This window comes from Dermacentor albipictus, chromosome 1 (genome assembly GCF_038994185.2).
Source record: "Dermacentor albipictus isolate Rhodes 1998 colony chromosome 1, USDA_Dalb.pri_finalv2, whole genome shotgun sequence".
In the NCBI taxonomy this organism is placed as follows: Eukaryota; Metazoa; Arthropoda; class Arachnida; order Ixodida; family Ixodidae; genus Dermacentor; species Dermacentor albipictus.
Window position 1 is genome coordinate 497,586 of NC_091821.1, and position 27,477 is coordinate 525,062.

Here is a 27,477-nt window from a genome sequence, read left to right on the forward strand (position 1 = left end):
TCTGATAAACACATTGGGATCTCTTCAGAAGAGCCACTTGGCTCCAGCACTATAGCAAGGCTTACGCAGCAATGAACCATGCTAGCAAGAGGGTTTGCCATTGCTAGCGGTCTTCCATACTGTGTAAGCCGAGTCGAACACACCACGATTGTTTTGCCAGAGTCGTACCACGTGACCAGCACTCCTTTGTCTCATAAAATGCTTGCCGTGAAATGCCGAGCATGGTAAATGCAGACCATATGGCTATAAGAACCAACCATGAAAGGTGCATCAATGGGCTTTTTGGGGGTCACAAGAGTGTAGGCAAATATACACCAGCCACACACTTACCTCTGAAAGACACGCAAAACAACTGCGGGAGAGTCGGCCTCAGTCAAGGCTCCCACTTTGAACAGGCAGCACAGGAACATTGCAAAGCTCATCTCATGACCTGCATGCCAGCATTACAGTGCTGCACACAACTGTGATCTAAATGGGTTTGAGATGCATTCATCTTGCAGCAAGATGCAAAAAGAGTGCAGGCAACTCAAGGTTCTAGCAAAGAGGGATATGGCCTATGCCCATTACAACGGATCTGCATACAACCTATTTTCAGATATAACAGGCCTTTCTTACTTAGTTTCGGCTGGCTATATTATTTTTGCAATAAATACTGCTGAAACAACTGCTATAACAAACTATGAGCTAGAACATACAAAATTTTCTGCAATTTTTGTAGAGACAAAGCACATACAACATACTATGCTGCGATGATGTGTGTGTGCTGCGGTGTGTTGTATGCAACTTTTTCCAACACTAGTAGAAAGTATGAAAATACACTTTCTCTTAAGAAACAAATGCACTAATGGCAAGCTTCCCACAATGACATGCTGCACTGCATCTCACCAACTAACAGCAACTTTTCTGGGCAACCATGCACATGAATCGCCATCACTCGCCACAGTAGGCTCGGTGCTGAGGGTGTCACTAGGCTTAGCCTACTTCCCTTCCAAGCCATAGCGATAGCATTTCAAAAACAATGGCTGATGATCACAATATGTATTGGTTTGAGATCTCTATCCTCAAATTGCAACAATTCACACAAAAAAGATTGGCTTCTATCTGCAGTGTCCAGGCTGCAAAGCACATGACGAGGTCCAGCGATCTCACATGCGGGCTCACAGAGTAACTTAACATGAATTTATTCTATTGGCCATTGTTTTCTATGAAAAAAAGAATTGTAGCCACTATGTCAGTGTTCGCGGTAGTGGCGTCATGCTTTGGCCAGCTGGTATGGCAGGTAGCTGGCTGCAAGGGCAGAATTATCACTTCAGCACATTTATTCGCGAACAGGAAAATCTTGCCCGCCTACAGGGAAATCATGCAAAACTGCCATTTGTCAGCAGCCAGCATATGGAAATCAATAGACAGCAAGGTGCTATGCTGCTAGTGTGCTTGCATTATTACTATACAGTAGACTTGGTTTATTAGACCCCGATGGGACTGAGAAAATTGACTTAATTATCCAGCAGGTCAAATTAAATAACATGCAGAAGAAGAGCCAAAACAATGCTTATTCATTTGGCAGTATTGGCCCGAACAGAACACATCGCATCCAAAGCAGAAAACTAATGTAGAAATGACATTAAAGCTCCTAAACAAAACAAATATCTAATGCAGACCCGATTTTTTTAACAAGAAAAATTGGCAAGGTCCCAATATGTGTTGCACAATGGCGGCCCGTTTCCAAAAGTCAGCTTCACAGAATGGTATTTAACATCAGCTTCGCCGAAATACATTCGTATCAGGCACATACAAGCACTGCAAAGATGATTTTGGTTTCGTATCCAATTGCACCTCGGAGGCAATTTTCGGCTTAATTTTCCTGAAGAGAAAAGGTGTGCATCGGGTGAATACCATAATCGGACACTGAGAGCGACATGAACATGTTCCTTGGGCAGGCCAAAGATGGTACATGTTGAAAGCAGACCCGCCAAGACAGATGTTGCCACTAAAGGGGTCGCTATTGAGGTCATCACAGGGGTCAGGCACGTGCATGCTGACTGGTCATGTATGAATTATCCAACGAAGGTCAATATTACTATCGAAAAAACAGAAGTTTGGGCCCATATCAATGCATGGGCACTGGCCGGGACCTTCAGTCGGAATCGAATTAACTCAAGTTGAATTAATGGAAGTGTTCTGTATATGCATTTTGTCCCTTTCTCTTTTCTATTCTCAATTTTTATTTGCTTTTATGATTGCCTCCAGGCTTTTATAATCAAACGCTAGACTGTGGTACATATGAAGCTTCACTATTTCCAAACTTACTGCAGCCCTAATTTTGGATAGAACAGACCTGAGATATAATTTACCTTTCTCATTGGATAATTAGCCTGTTGTAGTGAGCATCGACTGCACTGTAAATCCCCTTCAGACACCAGTTAATTCTGTCGAAAGTCAAGCATTATAGAATAGAAAAGCTTTTTAAATATGACGTGGTTTAAAGAGACAAATCGACAAAGTCTTGGGTCTCTTCGACATTGCCAGTCTTCACACCACTTTTTTGGCTAAATATCATGCGCCAACAAGCCAAGCAGGAAATTCTTTGAAGATAGGAGTTTTAACACATTTGCTGCACCTTAGTATAATTAAACACATACAGCAGCCAAAGAGCTACAGCAAATTGAATTAAATTGAGGGGGTTAAACATCCTGAAATTTCACAGGGTTATGAGGCACACCACCCTCTGGGTTAATTTTGACCAACTGGGGCTCTTTAATATATGCCCACAAAGCATGGTACAGAAGTGTCTTTGCATTTTGCCACATCAAATTGTGGCTGCCGTGGCCGGGAGTCAAACCTGCAACCTCATGCTCAACGCCACAGCCACTGATACACAGTGTCAGTTCAAAGTGATTTATTTGTGACCTGTGCGCCACTTGTTTGAATTTCTTCATGCCACAGTGAAGCCACTCCTACCTGTGCCATAGTCAATTCGAGTTATGTTGCCAAAGCTCTCATTGAAGTAGGGCACCAGCTCGATGAGGGAGAGGTGGAACTTGCTTGGAAGTGCCTCGCTCAAAAGCCGCACACTCTCCTGCACACCACAAGGTTCGGAATCACCCACCTGGTGACAGAACACACAATGTTTGCCAGAGCCCAGCAACGGCCCGTTTTTATGGAGGTGGAATCTGTTAGAGCAGTAGCAACTGTTCTTGATTGTATGGTGACAAGTATAAATAAAACCTGAATTCACTATTTTTGAAATGTAAAGCCTTCTTTGCTGTTCAAATATTACAAGGAATAACACACACTTCTTGCAGTCTTGAGGAAGAAAGGCCAATGTAAGTGATGGCTATCTGCACTCGTGTCAGGATCCCTAGCTGCCATCTAGTGTGAAATATCTTGATATAAAAGCACAGACAATAGAACAGCTACTGCCATCTATGTGCTGAAAAAAAAAACACCCTTTCACAGTCTCTTTTCATTACCAGCTACACAGAAAGGGTAAAGTACTCATGACAAGATGAGCTCATCATAAGCCAAAAAGTGACAAACGCTCCTCATCAGCTGAGGTCACCAAGGGCCCGTAAAGGGTTAAAACAATGTGTGATGTTGTAGTACCACGAGTATTTCCTTCAATAAATAAGCACAACACTTCAGGTGCATTTGGTTATGTGCCATTTCTATGTTTTATTACTGCCATTGTCACGGTGAACCGCATAACTGAAACCATTCACTTCTCCTTTAATAACTTCGCAGTTGTCCAAATGTCCAGTTGTGAACATTGTTCGATGCATGTTTCAAATAATGTAAATTTTCTTTTTAACAAACTGGCTCCCCACAAAGTTTACATTTCACTTAGTTGAGCAATCATGAAATATTCTATATTGGGCTAGATTTTCACAGGTCATTTCACTCTAATGTTTGTATTCAGTTAAATTCAGATATTTTAAAATGTACTTGAACACCGCTAAATTAACTATTTCGTTACCGCTAGAAATGTGCTCATTTTCGGTGATTTTATGTTCTAACATGTTATTTGAAGACATAATAGCCACAATGTATACTTCAATACATAAAATTATAGCCATGATCACTTGTGTTTTGAATGGTTGTAAAGCACGTAATTGTTCATACATTTTTAGAATTCTTATGTGAATTAAAAGGGTGATAGTTAGGGCTAGTTGATTTTCCATTAGGCTGCATGGTGGAGTGCAAAGCGGGACAGGTGACACAGAAAAAGCACTTGTCCTTGTTTTTCTGTGTTCATTATCCCGCTTCGCACTGCACCAGACACTCTGTGAAACTTCAAGGAACACGAATGGAAGTAATAATTTGGTATTGTAAGTGCTGAGAGTAAAACTAAATTCACCGATGATTGAGATACTGCCTAATGCAAAACTTGAGCGCTGCTTTATACGTGTTTTCATTTCACAATATATTGAGGCAAAGAATTTGAGAGAGACACGTAGCAGACTTGTCAATTAATCGAAAATCCGATCTGCGGGTCAAGCAACTCGGCTTTTATACACGACTCGGCAAAGGTTCCAGTGTAATCACTGGTGCCGCTTGGCTTTCAGAAAGTACTACACAACTACACAATTGGCGTCGGGCATGCAATTGAATCACAAAGCAATCACAAACCATGACATTGAAACAAGTACGAACGAGACCAAACCAAGCAAACCAAACAAGTACGAGCGAGAGCTGACGTGAGCAGATGATAATACAAAATGAGCTGTCCGGCTGAGACCAGATACAAGTACGCATTGAGCAGACGGGCGCATACGCATGAAACGAGCTTCCTGTGCGCACGCCCCCACTCTCCCCCCCCCCCCCCCTCCCAAAAAGAGTGATTCTCTGTTCACTCTTTTCTCACCAGCACTACAGTGGGACAATACGTGTGTCCAGGCAAAACAGGGAAGCTGGTTCCTCAACAAGGAAATCTTCAGAGAAAAATAAAACTGGGTTGGTAGCATGCGGGGATCTGTCTCTTGAAAAGGAATCAGAGGAGCATTCTTGCTTAATAAGCTACACAAGTAGTGCGGTGGTCTCACTCCAAGCATTTTGCAGTGCAGTTGCTTGTACGGAATAACTACTTCATGCATTAGAACTCTTGCATGCAAGGTTATGCCAGATCACATATGATCTGCACACATCTGTGTTGCCAGTGTGTGACATGCAGATACTATGTTCCTGTTTTGAGTGCAAGTGATTGGCTGTGGCTGCTGGTTGCACAAACGTGTCACTCCGCTCGTTTGGCAGTAAATAAGTTAAAATTATGGTGCCTTCCAGGTAATAATTATAACTTATGGTAAACCATGTACACCTCTATCTTTTTTTCATATGTGATGGGTCGTGAATGCAAGGAAGTGAGAGAAGACTGTTTTATAACCCTAATGCGAGAGTTGTCTGCTATTCATGAAACACATAGTAATAGGGGACCAATACTTGGAGGATAACAAAGGAACTTGAAAAGAAACTACAACTATGCAACAAGCTATAGAATGGTAATTGTAGGTGTAGCAGACAGGAAGAGGTTAGCATGGATAAGATAGGCAACTGACATTTACATATAACTGTGCCACACTATACTGTGTTATTTTTATGTATTGTTAGCATTTTATTACGTAACTCTAGCATTTTATGTTGTCATCGTATTTGAGTTTTCCTCATGATTTATATCACGCCATTGTCTCTGCTTTCTTCTTTAAAATTTATTTTTACTTATGTCTTTCCTAGCTTGCTGTTGTTCTCACGTCTCTACATTTTATCAGTACCAAAGGCTATAGACTGACTTTGGCACCCTTGTTTGTAGATTATCTGTAACCCATTCACTGTATGTTAAACCAAAACTGCTGTTTCACCTTTTTTTAGGATACTTTCATCAAGTTACTGCTGTTATCACTGCACTCCAGCCTGACAGCCCCCCAACCGTATAAGATTATGGCGCCTATGTTACAACACAGTGCCACGTTCTCGGCGCACGGGTGAGCATTGCTTGCAGCCTAGTAAAACCATGCTGCTTCTGCTGCATCCACCGAAATGCCATCCCCTCTATAGACCTCTTCATCAGGTGAGGAGGAAAGGGCGGGCGGCGAGCCTTTCATCTTCTCTGGCTTGGGCGATCCATCACGGCGCTGCTTGAAAGTATTGCTGTTGCTTGCTGCGGAACGATTTCTAGATGTTTCAGATCGTACTCTGTGAAATTTACGCAATGTTCGTTCATATAACATCGTTAGAGGAGCCTTTCTATGCATTTTATCGATGCATAGTACGTGGAAATATCTCTTGGGGGCACAAACATGTGATGTGCATTATCAGCTGGGGTGTGTGTATGTGTTGTGAACCTTTTTGTCTATATTGATTTTAATTCAACGAAGGCAACCGGTGTCTCTGCATTACCAGCATGAAATGGTAAATCTGCTCAATATCTGATCGCTTAGCATAGGGACTAAAAACATGAAACATAGGAGCGCATGCTTGTGTACAGCCAACCTAAGGCAGCTACGAAACATCTAAGCAGCAGGCGCTATCAAATATTTGTTATACACTGGCATCATTCTCACGCATTTCAAATCTAGTAGGCCTGAAATCACTATATGTCTACAATAGCCTACCTGCATGAGGCTGATGGCACTGCTCAATATAGCGATCACTGCGGTTGGTGAACCAGCATGATACATATATGAGCTATGCGATTCGGCATTGCCTCTTTGTCCTGTAAAGCTATAATATACGAGAGAGATCGCATAAAAAGAATGCGATGGCTATTTTTCAGTGCAAAATTTCCATAATACGTGCGAGTGCTTAGTAGAGAATGGAACGAATACAACCGAAAAAAAAATTCGGATATCGTCCCCTTTCTCGAAAAAGATGGAGAAAACGGGCTAACGCCGCTATATGAGCTTGCATAGTCACGCCGCACAACGTTTATAGATCTATAAACGTTGATGCCACATGCTTGGACTATGCGCTATATAGAACAAAGATATCGGTAATCCAGACAGTACCACTGCTTAGGACGCTCATGCAGTTCGTAAACGGTCGCTTTGCTGGACAAGTATAGTTCACATTGTTGGGTATGCCGTTTTTACTAGCCAAAACTATTTTATTCATGGAGGGAAACCTTATCCATCGAATCAAGTAGTAACGCAATGTAATCTGCAGCTAACAGTTTGAACGCTTGTCAAAGTATAACAGCAAAGCTCCTATCGTAGCAGAACAGTACCCATGCTGTTACGATTGTCGCCTATGTTTCATTGCTCCTAAACCGCAGCTTAGAACTAAAGGATAATACTGCAATAAGGTCACATTAGTGAATGGAACATTCAGAAATGTAGAATTGATATCCGAGGCTGATTGTAGGCTCAAACATTTAGGCACACATCACGCTGCATGCTCAGTCCGCCTCAACGCCAGCAGAAACTTCGGCCATACCAACTTAAACCACTTGAGCACGTCTCACAGAACCGTTTACCATGTAGAAGATACACGCCATACTAAATGGACCACACGTGCGCAAGAAGAAACGCCAGAAACTACCGCCAGGCGTAAACCTGTCATGCAAGACGGAGCACTCGCCCAAGCCAGCATGCCGACTGCCCATAGATGGCGCCACTGCGTAGCAATATGGTGGCACCCATGAAAAAAACGGTGTACACGTATACTACGATGTGTGTGCCATCGGCTGCTCTCTTCGGAGCATGCGCAGAACAATCCCCAACCAGCACGCCACTTTGAACGACTGTCTACGACCATCTGCAAAGTGGCGCAAGCGCCTTTTTTCGTTGCAGTCCCATCAGCTTCGTGCATTTTAAACGAACGTGGCTTGGAAGTATTCTGCACAACAGGCACTTGCTCTCGCTTTATTAGTGCACCGTCTGCAGTGCAAGCACAGGCGCTTGATGGAACAGGCGCTAGATGTACATTCAGGAAATTTTCGCGGTATGATGCATTTAGCTTGATGACTGAGCTCCCAGGTGAAACGGTCTCTGAGCCTCTTCCAGAGCTTTGGGCATTCTTCAACTACAAAAAGAAATGAAGGGGGAAAGAAAAACATGACGGTGTATGCTGCAAGAGAGAAACTCTCACTGCGCGCCGACCGTGCAAAGAAGGTGAACACAGCCACAGCCGTAGCTCACCTGTGGCGAGACTGCTGTGCTGCCTGATGTGCTCCCATGCATTCGCCTTTCGCTGCTGGTCTCAGAAATCAAGACACTTCGTGTCACAAACACAGGTGTGATGCCTAATCGCTTCAAGCAGGCGCTGAACAACATTATCCAACCCACCACTCATATTTGCTCTGTCCATGCTACTCGCGCCGCTCACACAGGCATCCGCCATTTTACTGGGTGCAGTGCACTGTGGGTAGGTGCAGTCAGTGCACATTGGCAGCTGCCGGTTACATAGTGCATCAAACTATAGATGCTGTTCTCACCAATGTGACGTGCGTCCACTAGTGCCATGTATGACTATATATGCGCCAAGGGTTCGTCTACCCATACTGTATGTGCGCTGCAAATGCTGCAGTGTACATGCTCAAATCGACATGAGTACCATCAATGGCTCAGGAACTTATGATCATGCTCGTACAAATGCAGTCTACGCTCGTTACAACAGACCCACACAACAGACTTTCGGATATAAGGGACCATGTTTCAGCCTTAGTTTATTCTACCTATTTCTTTAATGCAATGAAGTTCACTTTTAACAGACCATGCTACAACAGACTATCAGCTACAGTGAACGAAATGGGACCCTTATAACTGGGAATTGGGAATTGGGACCCTGGGACCCTGTAAAGGATGTTGCCAAACGGCATGGACGCTGAGAGGTCATTTCCCTTCCTAGAATTGTGGGAGGTCGCCGTTTTCGGGCTTAGCAAAGAGTAAAGCCAGCCGGGCGCTTTGGTAATGAGTCGGGAGACGCTCTTTGACGGCAGATAGCCCGCGCCGACGCATCGGGACATTTTAACCTGTCACGCGTGCGGGCAAAGCGTCGTTAGGGCGTCAATGGTCATGCCGGGGGGGTACAAAGCGGCAGCTTAAAACCCGAGGGATCGGTGACCCGACGCGCAGTCTCTTGAAAGGTAGGCTGGCGCCACCGAGACAAATCCATCGGTGCACTTGGCTTTACAGGCCCACCGGACGAGACGAACAATGCACAAGACGGCATTGTGAATCAGCGGGCGCCCGTCGGCAGGGGTGTCCTTTGCGGCACGCAGTGCGCGATGGGATTAGTTAAGGCGCGAGGACGGGGTGACGCAGATGGCCGTTCCCCGTAAGTGTTTTTCAAAGTGTCGGGAGACTTTTCCATATATGTCGCGGAGGCGAAACGGTTGGGATGTTATTTGTTTCTTTGTTGTTTGGTGGTTACTTTCTCTCCCTCTATCTCTCTGAATGTTCCGAGGAACGCAGGGAGAGGGTGAGAGAGAGAGTGCCCAGTGAGTGACGGCCCAGTTGACCCAATCAGGTCACTGGGGTGTCGTGATTTGCCGTGAGGGGATTCGGGAGGGGCAACCGAAGGTTTAAAACCTGGCTCCCGACCTCTCACAGGGGTTCCGGGCGCAAGAAAGGTGCTCTGCACTTTCGGCTCTGCCGAGTTAAGGCGCCGGTCCCAGTGTAACCCAAGGGTCTTGACGTACGAACGGTGCTATGTACTATCGGCTATGTCGAGTTGATACGTCAGACCCACTGTAAATAGCTGTCAATGTATATAATGTGTACATAAAGTCTATTCTCCAAGTGCAACATCTATGGCGTCCCATCTCTGATGGAAGAGGAGAAACGACGACAGCTGAAGCAAAGTTTTCTCTACCAAGTAAGCTGGTTACGCCAGCTTGGAGGCACTCTGTGCCACGAAAGTAAGAAGAGAAGGTAAAGAAAATTCACTGACCCTTATACGTGTCAGTTAGTCGATTTACTGGAAAAAATTCAGAATAGGGCGGTTCGATTCATTCTTGGTAATTACGACAAAAACCTCAGTATTACCGAAGGCAAGCGCAGACTTCATTGGCAAGATCTAAAGGATAGAAGAAAGTGCCTCAGACTCAAATTTTTTCACAGTATTTACTATTCTAAAATAGGCATCGACAGGAACAAATATATTAAATTACCATCGTACATTTCCCGTAGAAGAGACCATGCCTTGAAACTCCATGAATTTCCTTTTAAGGGTGACACCTTGCGTTATGAATTTTTTCACAGGACCACGAGGGAGTGGAATGCTCTCCCGTCAAATATTGTTGGTATACAATGTAATGAAACGTTTTACCGCGCTTTGTGTGTTGAAATGAGTGTCAACTGATGTAGATATGTATGTACCCCCCTGCTGTAATGCCTTCTAAGGCGATGCAGGTACTCAATAAATAAATAAATAAATAATAAATAAAAATGGGCGCATAACACATACTTTTACCAAGTCGACACGGACTGACAACTGGCTTGCTAGGATCAGTCAATGATCGCAGCTCAATATCGTGTGCGCGAGGAAGGAAGGAAGGCATGGCGGAAACACACAGCACGGGAGGGGGGAGGGTGACTCTACTCCGGCGGCTGCTGCTTATGGCGTGGCTGCCGTATCTTGAAACTGATCTGCGATGTGGACAAAGTGCTCACTCACCATGGGTGCCGTATCTTTAAAGCGACCTGCGATGTGGACAAAGTGCGCCAAGTGCCGGTAGCTTCGTACGTGCAGTGCTTTCGACGTTTAGTTTGTGCTGAAGTGAGAGACAGCACGAAGGTCAATTTGTTCGCTGCTGCTGCCACAGTTATCTTGCTTAATTTTCTATAGCAATTGATGCTTCGCCTTTCAGGCGAAATTGCAACTTTTGTTTGTTTGTCTTTTTACTTTGTACGTTTGTCACTCACTCTTTGCAATAAAGTTGTTAGACATCACAATGAAAGTTTTGGAAGTGAGGCATTTCAGATAGTACAGACTTCAGATAAAACAGATGTTTTTGTCGGATTATCAGGGTCCGTTGCAACGAGAGTCGACTGTAGTGGACAGACTTGCATCTGGTCATCAGATCCAAGAATAGCTGACTGCACGGCCAGTACTGCTACTACTACTAAGTTGTTTTGCGGGCACAAGTTCACTCATCTCTTGCAAGTTTGTTGTTTGTCTGCCTGGTGCTGAGGGTGCAGCTGCCTACAGTTTTGCAGGCAGCTGGCAACTCTGTGCCAGCCCTGTGTATGTAAGTGATTCGTTTAAAATAAAGGTTGGTTCATTGTCTCTTACATACATCATGGCCTTGACGATGTGAGGAGTTGGAATAAAATGGAGTGAGAACGTGAGCAGGATATAAAAAGGGGAGAGGACAAGGGAAGCACTCCCCTTGTCCCCATTCTTTTTTATTTCCCTTCTTTTGCGCTAAGTGGCCATAGGTTTTATGGTCTGCAATTGTAGAGTATGAACCAGCTAGCCCAACAACCAGTACTACTCCGATTCTGGCAGTCAGAAATAAGATGAAATCTGCAGTTTACCTTTAGAGAATGTAAATTTATTTACAGCTAATGTCTATCATTATCTCAGACAGCTTTTCATTGCTGTCCACAGACAAGAACATGTCACCCTCACAGCGCTCCAGCACATTTTATATCCTGCATTTCTTGAACAACACTATACTCACAAACGAGATCCTTGCCTAGACTAACCACTTCGCCAGTTCCTCCTGCAATGCATAAAGTGCTGGAAACACATGACCCAACTTCGTTGCTGCTAGCTTAGCACGTAAAGAAACTGAGCTTTCGAATTAGCTTTCTATTCAAACACTGAAACCGGCATATCATCACCATCCTACTCAAAAACTTGTTTTGCCACTATCTTGTGATGACACTGGCAAATAGCTCTCATAGTAGGCAGTTACTAATGCCATGAACGCAGTTTCAGTTTTATACCTGACTGCAATACGACTGCAATTTTCACACAAATTTTTTCTTTGAGATAAAAGCATGTGAATACCAACAATTTGTTGCAAGCTGTAGTTCTAGCTTCGAAACATGCTGAAGGTCGGCCGAAAATTGGCATTTTCAGTTGTAGATTGCGCACCTTCAACAGATTTACTGCCACCAGGCACCACCAAAACTTACACAGCAACCATTGGGGTCACAACTGGGATCAGGCACATGTGTGCTGATCAGTCAAGCTCAAATCATCAAGTGAGGGCCAATTACAGTATTTAAAAAAAAAAGTTTCGCTCCACAGAAATGTATGAACATAGGCGGGGACTTTTGGTCACAATCCAATTAACCCGGAAATCAAATTAACTGGAGTTGAATTAATGGAAGTCTGCTGTTTATCATCCCAAGACTTGAAGGGAGCTCAGGGACATAATTACTTTTTAAGTCTGTTTGATACAAGTACGGATGGCTGGGGGTAGTTAACGACTACTGGGAAAAGAAGTATGCCACCCGGCCCGTTAATCCCAAAGGAACACACTGAGCTGTCAACTCAGAACAAACCAACTATTTTCTCACGGGCCTCTTGCCGCTATTGGCAAGCGTGGCGCAGCAAAACACAAACTATTAGAACTTGCGTGGGAGTGCTGCACTTCAGCTATTACCACATTGTAACACTGCTACTATTACCGACTGGCTCATTAGGATTGTGAATAACCCAAAAAAAGATACCACGGCTGGATGCTGAAAACAGCACCTCAATGTACGTGGACAAAGTAACTGTCTCTTCCTGTTCGGGAAAAAACATTTCATTTTTGTTTAAACACCAAAACGAAGATGTAGCATCGTGTAGTGAGTTTCCATGTTGATGCTGCATCATGGATGTCATCTTGCGGTATTCTAAATGCACTTCATGGGTGCTGTTCATCCTCTGTGACAAAAGAAACGTCTAGGTCAAATTAGTGTCAAATTTCTAAAACGCTGATGACAAGACTGATTAAACTACTTCTATACAGTTCTGCAGGCATCCGACTTCCTATATGAGGTGAATGCGATACATAATCATTCTTTAGCAAATTTTTAAATGCATGGAAGATAATATGCAACTTAATGTACGAGGGGTCTCTGAGGTTATGAAACAGTGCAGTTGCACAGACGCATCCAGCAACTGAGCAAGACCGTGGGCAGTTACTATGCAAAACATGCAGCTACTGATAAGTAGAAGAATCGGCTTACACTACCTTGTGGGCATGTAGGACCCTCATCTTGTCGATCAGCCGTGCCACAACCTGAAGCCAATTTTCAAGGAAGTGCGTATACAAGGAAGACAAGTTGAAGTTGCCAAGAAACAGTGGGATCTCTTGTATCAAAATGGTATCCCATGTGGTCAGCTTCAATGCCACCAACGTAATTGCAACAGTCATGACCATGTCAACTCATGACAACAAGACAAACAAGGCCAAGCTTCCTGCAGCCATGCACGTCATATTCACTCCACATGGTGTCACACAATGCCGTGTGCAATTGTAAGAAAAAGAAACCATTCAAAGGCATCTGTTGTATCCAGAAGGGCCAGACATCGAAGATGACAATGCTTGAGCTATTGAGCTACATGCTGTCCATAGCATAGAGCACAAGAAATGCGTAAATGCAAATAGTCAATGACAACACAGAAGTGTTAGTCAATTCTCAAGTTGAAGTTCCAGCTGTCGTGGATACTTTGCTATCTTGCTGCCATCTACCAATAACATCATTGTCTTTTCAGCACTACGACAGCAGGCACTAGACATTTCCAGCTTTTTCATAGCAATGCCAACTATGGAAAAGAAGTCAATGCACAAGCATGCATACATGGTAAAGTCCCTGTCTGTGCCATTCCTAGGTTTTCTAGTGATCTAGGCATTCAAAGTGGTCAGGTTTGTTGACAATGTGCCTTAGCACAAAGATGCCTCAAGAAAAGGCATCCTCTGGAACACAGAATAAGAAACAAAGGGCTCTCTTGAGGGAAAGCTCCCTCCAACAAGGAGGCTGCTCTTTGAGGACGGACTTTTTCTGAAGCCAAAGACAGCCCATTTGATGGCTCTCTCCTGAAAGAATACAGCGGAAGCTAGCAAGGAAATGCGATTCGCTGAGCGATTTGCCGAGTTGACGGATCAACTTCACGATGCGCTAATCTAGTGGTGGTCCCAAAAGCCTCTAATGACCATATATTGTGTATGGATCTCATAAAGCTAAACCTCATAATCAGGAGAGAGCGCTGTACCATTCCCACAGTCAACAAAGTCATTGGCCTCCTGGAGATGTCACAGTATTCTCCAAGCTAACACTACACATGGTTTCTTCCTAACCAGGCTCTCAAAAAAATGGCAAGAACCTACAACATTCATCACTCCATTCGAGCACTACTGTTCCCATCAGATGTGCTATGGCATCATCTTGGCACATGAATTCTTCCAGAAGCAGATGGCATAGATTTTGGAGGGTTTGGAAGATGCTGCATGCATGATGGAAGACATCTGCCCACACTTTGGAAGAGCCCAACGTTCACCCTCAACAAAAAGTCCCAGTTTTATAAAAATGAAGTTTCCTCTTTGGATGTGATGGTGTCTCCAAGAGGCATCCACTCTTATCTGAGCTAACTCTAAGCCATCAAGCAAATGAACATGCTAAGCTGGGGTTGGGTACCTTTTGGCAATAATCGACCACCCTGGATGCTTTGTCTCCAGCACTCATCAGAACTAACGGGTGCCATGAAAGCCTTCCTCAGCAAGAATGCTTCACGGTTATACAAGCAAGAAGCTGCTATTATGAAGTTCAAAAAGATGCTCACCTTGGACCGATCAAATGTCATCTGCAATAAACTACAAGTGTGTCAGCGGGTGTAAGGTCCTTTGGCTCGGAAGTGGTTTTTCTCCTAACTTTACCCTCACACTTTGAAAAAACACCTGTTGCCTCTGCTCCTCCATCTTAAACAGCTACCGAAGCGCGCGGCAGCAGAAGTAAAAAGGCGCCCTGCCATCCAACGATTCAGCGAATGTCTGCGCAGGCTGGTTTTGGATACAGACCACCCTGCCAGTTTATCACTGTTCAGTAAAATAGACCTGCATGTATTGCCTTCCCATATTGATTGTAGAAACTAAAAGTAGTGCGGTACCACTTCTAGATGGCACATGTTCCTGGAAAACTTTGTCACAACTGATGCACTACCTTGTCTCCGTGCAGAACCTGCTAATGCATCACATTGCACAGAAACAAAGTCACAGCATAAACACGTCAGAGCTTGTCAGAAGCAGCAGCTCTTCAGTTGAAACCTCATAAAAAGGCCCAAGCACTCGAGAGTGTCGTGCACTAGTAGCTACCATATTTACTTGCATAATCATCGCACTAGCGTAATGATCGCACCCCTGAATTTTGTCGTCAAAATTAGTTTTTTTTTTCCCCCACGTAATGATCGCATCACGAACTTGTCGCAGAGATATGTCGTGTGCCAAGTCTAGCTAATGATGATCGCGCTTACCATCCGTCGAATGCTGTTGAATACTACGCGAGCGACTCTTCAAGACATACCAAAAAGTCTGCACGCACCAAACAGATTCTCAAGCAGATGCCCCATTTCATTCCTTTCATCACTTTCCACACTTCCATGAAAAAAAAAGGAAATCTACAACCAAACTTGCCTTGGCCTTTATTATTTGTAGGCTTTATAATGGTTGTGGTAAACAGCCACAAAAAAGGCGCCTTTCGATTTTTCTCGTCTGCACTCGTGGGCACGCAACAAATCGCGAGCGGCAATGATAGTAGCCACATTTACACTGATACGTTAGAAGTGTACCCTATTCATACGCTGACAATTATAACACAGCTAAGATGTTTGCCCACACTTAGTGGAAAGGTGCTTAGTGGAAAGTAGTGAAAACAAATGCTGAAGTTTTCGCAGCATGCCCACCATGTGTTTCTATGTCACTGGAAGCTAAGCATGCCCATCTGTTTCTGTACCCTCAAAGTGGAGATGGCTGCATTATTGCCGCAGACTTGCCGATATTAACAATATTATTACTTTCTGATACAGAAGGAACTGTTTCAATGCACATAATGTACTCACAAGAAGCAAAAAAAATCGCATTCGGCGCATTCGGCTTGATCCGCCAGCCGCCATTTTTGTTTTGGTGTACCGCACTGTTACAGCAGCAGCTGCCTGTTGACCTGTTGTCATTCCACAGCAAAGCGGGATGAAAAAAATTTTTTGTTTTTACGCAGCAAATTTAACCCACATAATGATCGCAACCCTGAATTTACGTCAATTTTTTTAATACAAAAGTGTGATCATTATGTGAGTAAATACAGTATGTTTTACACAACAGATTCGCAAGGAACTGCACCCAAGTGAGCATCTACAAGCTGTTGCGACTCGGTGTCCGAGTGGCCATTACAGTTCCGTGGCTGATGTGCCAGGTGGCGGGCGATCGAGAGGTCTGGAGCGATATCCAAGAGACGAGAGAAAGGGTTTATCTACAAATTTACATGATAACATGTATGAGCACGAGCATGAACACCAGTATGAGCATGAGCACACCTCCACAGAACTAAAGATGCACTATTTAAGCACTTCTTTTTCCCTGTTTCTCTTGCTCGGGAAATTCACTGTTCTTCTCGGCCAACCAAAATCATTGAACTGTTTTTAAAATCCTGCCCACGTCATCGCACCATTCCACAGGACTCCATCTCCAATGTTACGCGATCGCCCCCGCATATGAGGCAACGACGTGGCAAACTGGGAACATGATGTCCCATGATTCCCATGGAAGTCCTTGACGTTGACCCCTTCTGTTAATTAGTGGGCCATGCATGATGGTCTGCTTGTCAAGGTCAGGTTCAGGAAGGGTGGTCTTCACGGTAGTGATTGCTTCCTCGAAGGGTGGCAGCTGTTGTCACCTCGAAGTGAATTCTTTTGTTTGCGTGTCACAGTCTATGTCAGGTCCAGTCTAGTCTAGGCGGGTGCCTGTCTCACCCATCAGCTCTGATGACACTGATTTAGTCACCAGCTCCCTGGTGCTGAGAAAATGACGATGCAGTGTGAAAGGCCTTTTATAGGTGCACGCTCACTGGTGAGTTAATCGTCGAGATGGGATGCCACGTATAAAAATGCTAAATGCCAATCATAGCAGAGCCTTGGATGAGCTCCGAGTTTGCCCCGGTCTCCTTCTGAAAGGCACTCAGACGACTGTCTCAGCCACACAATGTGCCGCTGATCGATATGGTGGCCAGGAAGCAGAGAAAACATAGCATCCCTTGCAGCACAGCGTGACAGTGCACATCATAGTACTGGGAAAACTCTGCTGCCCATCATATTCGTGGTCCAGAGCCTACCTTGGGAAGCCCTGAGTGCCCACTTGTTTATCTGCATGGGCAAATACATGTTCGGGAAGGTTATCCCTATGTGGTCAGCAATTCTACAGCTGCACAGAGCATCATTCCAAGTCCTCAAGAATCAGAAAGGTTTGGGTGCGAGCTAGTTGGTACGGATCATTCATATTTAAAACAGTGCCAAAAAACGCGGACAAGGGAGGACGCAGGACGAGCGCTGACTGCCAACAACATCTTTATTGGAGCCTGCGAAAATATATACAATTTGCAACAGGCATAAAGAGAGTGAAAGAAGAAGGGGAGGGGAAGGCGAGTCTTCGTCGGTCAACTCCTGCTGCGCATGGGTCAATAACATTAAACAATATAAAAATAACCATAACCTGGTGGACACAGGCCAAACTGCTTAACTTCTAAGGAACTTAAGTTCTTTATCACAAAGTGCTATGGAAGGGGAACTAACATAGGTGGCTCCAAACTGACACATTAAAATGCCTCAAAGATTTCTCTGGCCATCTGATTGCTGTACCTTTTAACATACGTGTGTCGTCAAGGAGTGGAGAACGGCCACACTTTGCACAATGAACCGCCAGATTACTGCCAGTCTTAATCTTGACACAGTGCGCATGCTCACGCAAACGTTCATTGATACAGCGTCCTGTTTGCCCTACGAAAGTGCAGCCGCAAGAGGGGGGAATGGAATACATTACATTGGTACGGCAATCTACAGGCTTGGCGACATGTTGCTTATTGCACAATCAAGGAGTTCTCCAGCTTTCGTTGATTTTTTTGCACATCCTTCCCAACTTGTTAGGCGCAGTGAACACGACCTTTATACCAGCCCAGCCTGCGGCTTTCTTGATACAATGGGACACACCATGTATATAGGGGATCGCAACAGTCTTGGTTAAGACATCACCCGTTTCGCGCTGTTTCTTGGGGGAACGAGCCTCTTGCAATAAAACTTCCGCCAAGGATGACGGCAGTTGTTCAGGATAGCCACTTGTTTTTAGCTGCTGGACTTGATTGGAGAGGCTGCTGGACATCGAGTGGCGGCAAGAGCAAACGACCGCATTTCTAAGGGCCCCTAGGGTGATAGAGCACTTCACCACTTTAGAATGGTTGGATGTGTAGGGGAGAAGGTGTTTTTTGGAACGTGGGGCATACATCCAACACGTGTGCCCTTCCTGGAGGTGTAGTGCAAGGTCAAGGAAGTGGATTTCGCCTTTTTCCGGCAATTCTCTTGTGAACGTCAAACATCGATAGATGCACTTGAATTTTTCAAACACTTCGTCGACCAGGGTTGTGGCTTCAATAGGGTGGGCAGACAGGATCAACAGAAAATCGTCGACGTAGCGAAACACCTTCTTAACAGGAATTGTGCCGAGTTGCTCCTGGAGGAGACTATCATAGTGCGCCAACAATAGATCACTCATTATGGGTGCCATTCGAGAGCCTATGCATATCCCGTTCTTTTGCACATAGAACTCTTCATTATGCTGGACGACGGTAGATCTTAGGTAAACCTGCAGCAGGTCCAGGAAATTGGCAGCAGCATCGGCGTCGCACGAGAGATGATGTAGACGCTCGCACCTACACGAGGCACAAGCGGCTGGCACGCTCCAGCACGGGCTAGGTTCCGAAGGAGAATTAAAAGAATGCTACGCTAAGCGATCGAGTGTCGGTTCTTCCTCTCCTGCGAGAGCCCTAGACTTTACCGGTCTACGTGGTCACTCGTCGCCACAGTTTGGTGAACCCAGACGTGATCCTGCCATACGCTCCTGTGGTAGAGACGACCATGGACCAGACCGACGCTACAGGAGCTCAAGGCCAGAACCCTTCCGAGGAACGCAGTGAGCCCTCCTGTTTCGCCATCGCTGTCCGCCTCCCACAGTACTGGGACCAGCATCCTTCGGCGTAGTTTCTTCAGGCCGAAACGCAATTTCAAGTTGCTGGTATCCACTCTCAAGCCTCAAAGTTCCATTATGCCGTCGCAGCGCTCTCGCCCACCGCCATTGAGAAGGTAGCAGAGTTGTTGAACTCCCCATTGTCTGCCGCCGCCTATGACGATCTCAAGGCAGCACTGCTACAGCGCACAGCAGCTTCACAGCATTCTCGCATCCAGCAGCTTCTGTCCGCTCAAGAACTCGGCGACCGACGCCCTAGTCAACTTCCTCGCCGAATGAGCCAGCTGCTCGGAAACAACGCGAGATCCATCGACGACACGCTGTTGCGCGAATTGTTTTTGCAACGACTTCCAGCTAACGTGCAGATGGTCCTGGCGACAGCCTCTACCATGGACCTTACAGGACTTGCCGCTTTGGCCGACAAAGTCATGGAAGTAGCCACCCCAACCATCGCAGCCACGGCACTGTCTCCAGGTGACAATACAACCGCTCTGCAAACTATTCCCTGCTCTTCCGCAGTGCAATCTTCGCTCGACTCCTTGTGTGAGCGCCTGGAACGCATCATCTGTGGAGCGGAACATCGCCGCACATCTCGTCGCCCACGCAGCCATAGTTCTAGCAGATCAAGACGCACGAGCACCCGCAATGAAACCAGAACTACAACGCCTGGCGTTTGCTACTACCACCGCCGTTTTGGAAACAACGCTCGTCACTGTCGGCATCCCTGCACTTGGCAGGGAAACAGGCCGGCCAACCTCTAATGGCGACGAGTGGTCCGGCCCAACACACCAGTCGCCTTTTCTACGTGACGGACAGAGTTACGGGACAACGATTCTTAGTCGACACAGGTGCTGACGTCAGCATTCTCCCGCCCAGCACTCCGACCGAAAAGCGACACCTGTGTCGTTTTTGCAAGCCGTCAACGGCACCAGGATTCCAGTTTTCTCGTCACGCTCCGTCATGCTAAACCTTGGCCTTCGACAAGCGTTCCGCTGGATTTTCCTGGTTGCAGATGTCCGTCATGCAGTCATTGGAGCAGACTTCTTGCATAACTACGGACTCCTTGTGGACATCCAACGATGCCGTCTCATCGACTCCGTGACCCAGCTATCCGTTCTCGGCGTCCCATCATCAGGCACATCGCCCATAGCGCCTACCTCTGCCATGTTGAACGAACCTTTCGCCGCGCTCCTACGCGAGTTTCCCACTTTGATGCGCCTGCCGGACTGGACGCAACCGGTACAACACGATGTACGCCATCACATCGTCACCTCCGGCCCGCCGGTCTATTTCCGACCCCGGCGTTTGTCCCTGAAGAAACTCAAGATCGCTCGCGTGGAGTTCGAACACATGCTGCAACTTGGCATCATCCGCCCTTCCTCCAGTAACTGGGCATCATCACTTCACATGGTGCCTAAGAAGATGGGCGACTGGCGCCCATGCGGCGATTACCGGGCACTAAACAACGTCACAGTTCCTGGATGGATGGATGTGTGTTGTTTAGTGGCGCAAGGGCCAGGTATGGCCAAATAGCGCCATGACTGATAATGTTGTGTTAAGCGCTGATTTGTGAGTGGCGATGGTGGGATGTAACATGGCTGTAAAGTGGCCTAAAATCAAAAAGTTTCATGGAAGCGTAAAACAGTATATAGCATAAAATTATGATAGTGATATATGTAGTTGTCTGTGGATATAGTACACGTGGTAAGTGATCGTGAAGCTAAAATGCAAGAATATGGAAATACCACCTAAACCTCCGGGAGGCCTTTGAGCCCAAAGGGTGGGAGGCAGGTGCTTTCTTTTAGTGCAGTTATCGCAGCAGAAACCTCAGTTAAGAGGCCGTGCTACGGATTTCCTGGTGAAATGACATGAAAACTATGTACATCTTTTAAAAATGCGAACAAGGATTGATATTTAAAGAGCGGTTCCATACCTATGATCATTAGAGGATGAAGGGGAATTTGTTGACGGTGTGGTAATGGAAAATGCTTTTTCCTGTTAGCATCTAATTCAGTGCATTGCAGCAGGATGTGAAGCACGGTAAGTGGCTCACCACATTTATCACACATGGGTGGATCGCCACCGGACAAGAGGTATGCGTGTGTGCTGTATGTGTGTCCTATCCTGAGTCTGCAAAGTGTTACTTCTGTGTGGCGGTTCTTCGATACCGGCGGCCAGTTGCCAAGATACGGCTTGATAACATGTAGTTTATTTTCTGTTTGTTTGTCCCACAAGCGCTGCCAGAAAGTCCTTAGCTTTTTTTCTTATCGAGGGCTTGACGTCCGTTACAGGGACAGTCGTGGAAGTGTTGGACGCGTTCGCGTGGACGGATGTGGCTAGCTCGTCAGCCAACACGTTTCCCTCTATCTCTCGGTGCCCCGGCACCCAGCATACGACGATATGCTGTTTGGAGTGATAGGTTGTGCATAATGCTGAATAAAGAGATAGAATTACAGGGTTTTTATATTTCCTGACAGTTTTGAAATTATTTACAACACTCAAAGAGTCTGTGTATATAACTGCCTTTGGGATATTAAATTCATTAATGTGTTTAACGGCAGCCAATATCGCGTAGGCCTCTGCTGTGAAAATACTTGTGTTAGGGTGCAGAACACCGGCATCTGAAAAGGATGGACCGACCGCTGCGTAAGATACGCCAGAATTACACTTCGATACGTCTGTAAAGAATTCAGGAGAGGAGTATTTGTGCTGTAACCCCAGGAAGTACATTCGTATATGCCCGACAGGCGCGTGCTTTGTAACAGCTACGAAAGATGTATCACAGTCTATTGGTTGCCACTGCCATGGCGGGGGCCGTATAGCAGGGGACATAAGGTGGTATTCAAGCAGTGGAACCCTTGTTTCTTCAGCCATGTCTCTAACACGCATGGAGAAAGGCTGTGCCACTGTGGGCCGGTTGCGGAAAAGTTGGCAACTGGACAAATCGTTTATGGTGTAATACGCGGGATGCTGACTGTTTCCGTTCGCTCTAAGAAAATACATGAAAGACGAATATGTTCTCTGCAGATGCAGTGACCACTCGTCCGATTCAACGTACAGGCTTTCCACTGGGCTTGTTCTAAAGGCGCCTGTGGACAGGCGAATTCCGTAGTGGTGGACAGGGTCAAGCATCTTTAGAGCACTTGGAGTAGCCGACTGGTAAACTATGGCTCCATAGTCTAGTCGTGTGCGTATGAGGCTTTTGTACAAGTTCATCAGACATTTTCTATCACTGCCCCAGGTTGTGCGTGAGAGAACCTTTAAGATATTCATTGTTTTCATGCATTTGTTTTTAAGATACTTTATGTGCTGTATAAAAGTTAATTTCGCGTCTAAAATTATGCCTAGAAATTTATGTTCCCTGTTTACAGGTAGACGCTCATCATGCAACACAACTTCAGGGTCAGGATGCAGGCCTCTTTTTCTAGAGAAAACAACACAGGTGCTTTTTTGTGGGTTCAGTCTGAACCCGTTTTCATCAGCCCATTTGGAGACCTTGTTAAGACCAAGCTGGACCTGTCGCTCACAGATTGCGAGAGAACTTGATTGAAATCCTATCTGCACATCGTCAACATATGTTGAATAAAAGATGTTATGTGGTATGTGTAGACGGAGAGAATTCATTTTTACTATAAAGAGCGTGCAGCTGAGCACCCCACCCTGCGGCACTCCAGTCTCCTGTACAAATTTCCGTGACAAAACATTGCCCACACGAACACGGAATGTCCGATTTGATAGATAACTTTCGATAACATTGAACATATTTCCGTGTATACCTAAGTGTGAGAGGTCTCTCAATATTCCGAACCACCACGTAGTATCATAAGCTTTCTCCATATCAAGGAATACAGATAAGAAAAACTGCTTATGGACAAAAGCTTCATGGATACGTGCCTCTAAGATGGTCACTGGTAGATCGACCCTCCCGAAACCCGCACTGGTATGGATCGAGCAAATTGTTTGATTCGAGGAAGTGTAGTAGGCGACAGTTAATCATTTTTTCGAAAACTTTGCAGAGGCAACTTGTTAGTGCTATGGGTCTGTAGCTTGACACAGAGGAAGGATCCTTTCCTTGCTTTAGAATTGGGATTACAATAGCCTCCTTCCAAACAGAGGGGATCTCGCCTGAAAACCATATAATGTTGTAAAGGTAAAGGAGAGTTTTTTGTGTTTCGGGGGGTAGTTGTTTCAACATCTCATATATTATGCGGTCTGAACCTGGGGCGGATGTATTACAACAGTTCAGTGCTGCCTGCAGTTCTGCTATGGAGAATGGGTCGTTGTACGCCACACTTTTAGCACATTTTCTTTGTAACTTTTGCTGTTCTATTCGCGTTTTGTTCTTTAGGAATGTTTCGGTGTAGTGTGAGGAGCTGGATATGTGTTCAAAGTGTGTGCCAAGAAAGTTGGCTTGATCTTCCAGGCTTTCTCCGTGACTATTTACTAAAGGCAGGGAATACGTTTGTTGTCCATTAACCTTTTTCACTCTATTCCATACTTTTGTCTCATCTGTGTACGAGTTGATGCTTGATATAAACTTCGCCCAACTCTCTCGTCTTGCTTGCCGGCGCGTTCTCCTTGCCTGGGATTTGACATGTTTAAAGTTTTCCAGGTTTTCAGCTGTAGGAGAATCGCGAAATATCGCCCACGCTTTGTTCTGGTTCCTCCGTGCTTGCCTGCATGCATCGTTCCACCAGGGAACACGCCGCTTGGAACCCACGCCGCTCGTTTGTGTAATACATTTACAGGCGGCATCCAGTATAAAAGCTGTAAAATATGCAACAGCATCATCTATGGTTATACCAGACATCTCAGTCCACGTCATGTAAGTAAGAGTTCGGTACCGTTCCCAATCGGCTGAGTCAATCTTCCACCGAGGGACCAGCGGGGGAAGTTGATCTTGTTTCAGCGTGGTTAGAATTATTGGGAAGTGGTCACTCCCATACGGGTTGTTAAGCACATTCCATTTAAAATAGGGTAAAAGCGTCGGCGATAAAATGCTAAGATCTATGGCAGAGTATGACTTGTTGGACAGGTTAAAATATGTGGGCTCCTTCGTGTTCAAGAGACATGTTCCAGAGGAAAAAAGCACCTGTTCAATGACGCGACCTCGCGCATCACAGCGTGAATCGCCCCACAAAGTACTGTGTGCATTAAAATCACCAAGAATAAAATAGGGGTCCGGGAGCTCATCTATTAATGACTCTAACTCGCGTCTGTGAAGTTGATAATGTGGTGGTATATACAGAGAACAGATTGTTATGAGTTTATTTAAAAGTACGGTTCGAACGACCACGGCCTCAAGGGCCGTTTGGAGCTTTAGATGCTGACACGCTACACTTCTGTCAGCAATAATGGCTACACCGCCAGATGCTGCGACAGCATCCTCGCGGTCTTTGCGAAACGTAACGTGCTTTCGGAGAAAGTTTGTGTGTGTAGATTTTAAGTGTGTCTCCTGTAAACACAGCACTTTTGGATTGTGTTTATGGATAAGTTCTTAAACATCATCAAGATTCCTAAGTAGACCTCTGACATTCCATTGAATGATTTGTGTATCCATATTTTAAATTTAATTGGTGCTGCGTTTACGGAAACGGAAGGGATGTCTTAGATTACAGAGCCTTTCGAGGCCCTGTAACTGGGGTTTTGCTCTTTTTGAAGCGTTCGAGGGAACCTCGCCACTCCTTAGGCGCCTGGGGCGCCTTAAGGATAGGTGTACTGTCCATTGCCTCTTGTGACGCGCCGGACACATGCTCTTGCGACCGAGAAGTTACCACAGAAGGGCAAGGAGGGCGAGACCCCTGCGCCCACCAGCCCGGAGGTCGATGGGGTTCCCTGGGGGATTTGGCTGCGCCGGCCATTGCCAGCACTGGAAGGGACCTGGGAGGTTGAGGCAGCCTCGGCTGCGCCCACCTTCGGGGTCGATGGCCCCTTTTCCTCGGTTGGCGGAGCAGCGCTAGCTGCAACCACCGTGGGGGCAGATGGCGTAACTGCCGACTCACTGCGTGTGGGTCGGACAGTCGCCGGAGGCCGTTGTGACGCTGCCCCCTGACGCGCCACTTCGGCAAAGCTTTTCTTTGGCAGGTATGCAACCCGCCTGCGTGCCTCCTTGAATGATATATTCTCTTTTACTTTTATAGTTACTATTTCTTTTTCCTTCTTCCAGGAGGGGCACGACCGCGAGTACGCGGCGTGATCCCCGTCACAGTTTACACAGTGGAGAGAGTTATTACATGCTTCAGTGGCGTGTTCAAGGGCACTACATTTCGCACATGTTTGGCGGCCTCGGCAAACGTCACAGTTCCTGATCGCTACCCTCTACCGAACATTCAGGACTTCACGGTAGTGTTGCACGGTGCGAGGATCTTTTCTAAGATCGATCTCGTTCGCACCTACCATCAACTACCGGTCACTGAAGAAGACATTCCCAAGACCGCCATCACCACACCCTTCGGTCTTTTCAAATTTCTCCGCATGCCTTTCAGTTTACGGAACGCGGGCCAATCCTTTCAGCATTTCATCGATTCCGTCACCCGAGGTTTGCCTTTCGTTTTTGCATACATTGATGACCTTCTCGTCGCAGGCTCTTCGGCAGAAGAACATCTTCACCACTTGCGGTTGTTGTTTTCACACCTTGCCAGTAAAGGAATTGTCATCAACGCCGTCAAGAGTGAATTCAGTCAACCCGAACTCGAGTTCCTCGGTCATATCGTCGACGCTAACGGCATTCGACCTCTGCCGTCCAAGATTCGCGTCATCGAAAACCTTCCCCGACCGACCACACTCACCAAGCTTCGCCAATTTCTCGGATTCATCAATTTCTACCGCCGATTCATTCCCGAGTGCGCACGACTTATGGCTCCGCTAAATGCTCTCCTGGTAAACAAACGCAAACAAGTGCTTCAGTGGACTGAAGAAGCCACCAACGCTTTCACAAGAGCGAAGTGTGCCCACGCCGACGCCACGCTGCTTAGACACCCAAAGCCAGACGTACCCACTGCCATCATGACCGACGCTTCAAACACTGTCGTTGGTGCCGTTCTGCAGCAATTCATCGACAATGCGTGGCATCCACTCGCTTTTTTTCTCCAAGAAAATGAAGCCTGCGCAGTCCCGCTACAGCGTGTTCAGCCGTGAATTACTCGCTGTTTACCTGGCTATCAAGCATTTTTGCCATTTCCTCAAAGGCCGTGCATTCACTGTCTTGACTGACCACAAGTCCCTTGTGCACGCAACGAACCGTTCGGCGTCCTGTTACTCGCCCCGCGAGATTCGACACCTTTCCTACATCTCCGAGTTTACAACAACGTTCCGCCACATCAAGGGCACCGACAACGTTCCAGCTGACGTTCTGAGTCGTGTCAATGTCGTTTCCACGTTGACATCGGATCCTTTCATCATCGAGGCCGACTTACTCGCCAGTCAACAGCGTGACGACATTGAACTTCGTACACTCCGGAATTCGTCGACGTCCCTGAAATTGGAAGACGTCGTTGTGACCCCAGATGGTACATCCATTGTCTGCGACACTTCTACCGACAAACCTAGACCATACATACCGGCATCCCTCCGAAGACGTCTATTCGAAACCGTGCACAACCTGTCGCACCCTGGCATACGCGCGACACAGAAGCTTCTTTCCAGTCGTTTCGTTTGGCTCCGGCTAAAAGCGCAAGTTCACGATTGGGTTCGCTGCTGTTTGTCGTGTCAACGTTCGAAGATCCAGCGTCACCCCATTCCACCTGCCAAGTCTTTTCTTGCACCGGATGCTCGTTTTGACACCGTACACCTCGACCTCGTCGGCCCTCTCCCGCCTTCGAAAGGTTACTGCTACATACTGACATGCATCGACCGTTATACACGGTGGCCAGAAGCTACACCTATATCTGACATCTCAGCGCCCACTGTTGCAGCTGCTTTCGTGTCTACGAGGATCGCAAGGTTCGGCTGCGTCCTGTTACTCGCCCCGCGAGATTCGACACGTTTCCTAGATCTCAGAGTTTACAACAACGTTCCACCACATCAAGGGCACCAACAACGTTCCAGCTGACGTTCTGAGTCGTGTCAATGTTGTTTCCACGTTGACATCGGATCCTTTCATCATCGAGGCCGACTTACTCGCCAGTCAACAGCGTGACGACACTGAACTTCATACGCTCCGGAATTCGTCAACGTCCCTGAAATTGGAAGACGTCGTTGTGACCCCAGATGGTACGTCCGTCGTCTGCGACACTTCTACCAACAAACCTAGACCATACATTCCGGCATCCCTCCAAAGACGTCTATTCGAAACAGTGCACAACCTGTCGCACCCTGGCATACGC

At 46.2% G+C, this 27,477-nt stretch overlaps 1 protein-coding gene across 3 annotated transcripts in view; it reads right to left on the reverse strand.

Annotated features, from left to right (window-relative positions):
- Positions 1-27,477, reverse strand: part of LOC139060019 (serine/threonine-protein phosphatase 2A activator-like) — a 361,591-nt gene that overhangs the window by 245,410 nt on the left and 88,704 nt on the right. For all 3 annotated transcript variants that reach the window (XM_070538705.1, XM_070538701.1, XM_070538699.1), the window contains 2 exons: positions 2,962-3,079; positions 331-430 (listed from right to left, as the gene is read on the reverse strand). In XM_070538705.1, coding sequence (XP_070394806.1) covers positions 331-430; positions 2,962-3,079 — 218 coding nt within the window. The remainder of the gene's footprint in view (positions 1-330; positions 431-2,961; positions 3,080-27,477) is intronic.